The 3,358-nt window shown below is 43.7% G+C and overlaps 1 protein-coding gene across 5 annotated transcripts in view; it reads left to right on the plus strand.

Moving 5' to 3' along the window:
• LOC123147722 (uncharacterized) overlaps positions 1–2,949 on the plus strand; it is a 3,556-nt gene extending 607 nt beyond the window's left edge. The window contains exons 1-3 of one of the 5 annotated variants that reach the window (XM_044567020.1): positions 7–1,145; positions 1,263–1,493; positions 1,789–2,949. In XM_044567020.1, coding sequence (XP_044422955.1) covers positions 1,285–1,493; positions 1,789–2,200 — 621 coding nt within the window. In that variant the 5' untranslated portion in view covers positions 7–1,145; positions 1,263–1,284 and the 3' untranslated portion in view covers positions 2,201–2,949. Of the gene's footprint in view, positions 1–6; positions 1,494–1,788 lie in introns of those variants that run through there. The other 4 variants (XM_044567019.1, XM_044567017.1, XM_044567016.1 and 1 more) reach the window with 4 other exon arrangements.
• Positions 2,950–3,358: the final 409 nt, after the last annotated feature.

The raw sequence follows: 3,358 nt of genomic DNA on the forward strand, positions 1-3,358 counted from the left end.
CATCCAACGGTGCATCCGCCCATGTAGTATATTGCCACAACATTTTGGGAATTTAAGCATTCTCTTTCAGAAGGGATTTCGGGACCAAATTGGATTACTTTGTGCCTGTACCCGTCTTTAGATTTGTGTATTAGACCCTAATACACAGGTAAACAAGCTTAGAAACCAAATTATCTATCAGTTTGACGATATTAGCTTAGGAATCAAGGCACTTGCTCTTGCATTCTGTGCCTTGGATCCCAATCCCGATCATGGGTAGGGTCTGTGGATGCTCACAGGATGGGAAGGAAGGAGACAAAATATTTTGTACTGTATATAATTTCTGGTTATATGATCCATGTAGCACTTTCAGTGACTCCATGACATGCAATTGCAAATAGGGTTTCAATTTTCATAGCATCAACCACAAGGGTACTGCAATGGTTAGTGAACGCAGATTATAAATTCGTGAGCTCCCAAAAATGTAATCATGTTCTGTGCAAACGACTGAACGAGGAATTGTGGAAGAATTTTTTTCTAACTTCCTTCGAATTTTCTTTCAGTAAGTCACCATGTCAGAATGCCAATTATCAGCGCTATGATAAATTGCATCATGTGTCGTTTACACATTTCAGCACAGTGGTCTATATAGATTCAACTTACATGTGCTCTATCGAAAGGGAATTGCTCTTCTCTGTACTTAGCATATGGAGAAACATGAAGAACTTAAGCTGGGGTTTCGAGTGCTTCATTTAGTCTTAAAAAGTTCACCCAACAAATCTCACACATGGCCCAGGTGAAGCTTTGAAACAGCATGTACAGTATTATTTAGTTTCCCTCTCGACTCATTTGATCCTTGTTGCTGACAAGTTCCAACACTATTTTTCACTCTGAAGTTGCTAACAAAGTAACAAGTAGACAGACCTTGTTAGAGTGCTCTGTACTGTATACACGAAAGCTGTTTCAGTAGTTCCTGTTTTGATGTACAAATAATATTTGTTTTATCTGGAAAGGCTACACATCAGTAACACCTATTTTCCTTCGATAAAACAGAATATTTTTTTAGGGTAACACTGACTGAAGTCACATTTGAGTTGCTGCAGAACTACGAGTGTTAAAATTGTGTAACTTCTAGAGGGGAGCCAGAAGAAGGAAACCGAAGTCATGTGCTTGAATCTCTATGTTTATACTGTCACACATTTACATAGCCTTTGCATTTTGAATTGATATCAACATGTCCCACAAGTTGCCATAACATTTCCATATCTGTGTCCTGCATGCAGCAGCGCCGAGTTGCCGGAGCAGATGGTGGGATTCGGTAGCCTTGCTCCCAAGACCAAGAACCTGGTGGTGGGCGGTGGGTTGACGGGGTTCGTCTTTGGGGTGTACTATTACACCATGAGAGCAGTCGGCAGCACTGATGAGCTGCAGGTCGCCATCGACAAGTTTGAAGACCTGAAGAAGAAGGACGCCGACGCCACCCCCGCTGCAAACCCCTCCACCCCAGGCTCATCGTAGGAAAAACATGCTCTGAAACTTTTGTTTACCCGTACCGAGCTTCTAAACTAGTTACCTCACAACCAGAACCCAGAACCATGGTTTGGTTTCTGTGATGATAATAGGTCATGTTAGATAGAGCTTTTTATGGCATGGGTGGAGTCCAGAATTAGTAGTGCTTTAGTGTTTATGGTGACCGCGGTGCCTGGAAGTTTGATATACTAGTACTGGAGTAGATTTTTTGGAGGCACGTTATTGCAGTTTGTTGCTATTATATATTCATTCCGTTCTTGATCACCAAGAACTTTGCAGGAACTCCCTGATCAACCTCAGACCACACTTGCACGGGAGCAAGCATCGGATAGAAAAGTGTTCCACCTCCATGAAACAAAGCTCGCCACGTGCAAAGAAGTCTTTTGGAGATCCATTTCCTCTCCAACATGCAAACACTCCTAACGCACTGACCAGAGGATTCACGCCAAAGCCTCGTCAAGAAGATCTTCAAGAAACCTCCTACGATCTTCAAAGGTTTGTCATGCAGCTCATCCTGGGGAAATGCGCCCTTGGAATCCATGGCGGAAAGTTCTTGCTTTTCTTGGTAATGAAGCAAAGAATTGAGGCCAGTCCTGAGAAGATCCATACCATACTTGCTATAGCAGCAATGCTAAGTCAAAGATGTGAAGGATGGCCGCCTTGTCAGGTTCAGTCTATCTCTGAACCCTGATCGCTGCAGCACACACTAATTTGAACAGAAATGGATGGATTTCGGAGGAGATTTAGCTAGGGTTTGACCACTGGTAGATGCGCATATATGGCCAGCCGGAACACAAGGGCTAGGGTTTAACCTGATTACAAAAGTAGGTGAGCCTCAGGCTCCCACTCACTGTCTCTTGTAGGATTGCAGATGAGAAAAGGTGTTAGTAAACAGTAGAAGAACGTGCTATTGTCGTAATTCAAATAGCGTCACGCCGATGCACAGGAGCCCTTGGATCGGAGATCAACATGGGCTGCGACGTCTCCCGAGAACGAAGTGGTAAGTGGCACAGGAGGACGTTGGATCGGAGATCGGCGATCAGGGACGGCACACTGAGAATGAACATAAACACTTGATGATAGTCAGACATATATTCATAACGAATGCACCCGCAACTCATACCAAATATATTGCCTCAAGCCCCAAAGCCTGGGAAAATTTTGTGGATAAAGGCGGAGTCCTCCCATGTCGCCTACTCCGGAGGCATGTTCTTCCATTTGACCTTCCACTGAAATGACTGGGATACTGATGTTACCCTGCACTCGAGGAATAAGCTTGGGTTCTAGTAATTCTTACAGGCTCAATGAGGATTGTACCATCAGGATTAAGTGTGAGGTGCTGTAGGGATGGCCTTTGGGCCAATGTGCCTTTTCAATTGGGATACATGGAATGTATGGTCCAGTTGGCAGCCAACAGGGAGCAACAACTTGTAGGAAGCATTGTCAATGTGTTCTAGTACTCGAAAAGGACCATAGTACTTGGAATGAAGTTTGAGGTGATGGTGGATGCTCATGGATGTATGCATGTAGGGCTGGAGCTTGAGATAGTGTCTCCAAGTGGAATTCCCTGTCCTTTTTTTTCTGTCAGCATAATGCCCATGAGTCTTCCATGAGATTTTTGTAGAAGTAGCTAACGCAAAGAGCTCTCAGAGACACAATGTTTGTTAGCGCGCATAAGATATCAATCACGCAAGTAATCATGGGTGTGAATTTTCACGAAAGAAGATGGTTACCACTGTTCGAGGTGGGCTAGTTTGTTGTCTCTGTGGGTTGGGATGAGTCGATTAGATTGAATAGATGGGTTGAAAAGTCACGAAAATATTGTCATGTAAGATAAGAATATATGTTG

This window comes from Triticum aestivum, chromosome 7A (assembly GCF_018294505.1).
Source record: "Triticum aestivum cultivar Chinese Spring chromosome 7A, IWGSC CS RefSeq v2.1, whole genome shotgun sequence".
NCBI classification, from domain to species: Eukaryota; Viridiplantae; Streptophyta; class Magnoliopsida; order Poales; family Poaceae; genus Triticum; species Triticum aestivum.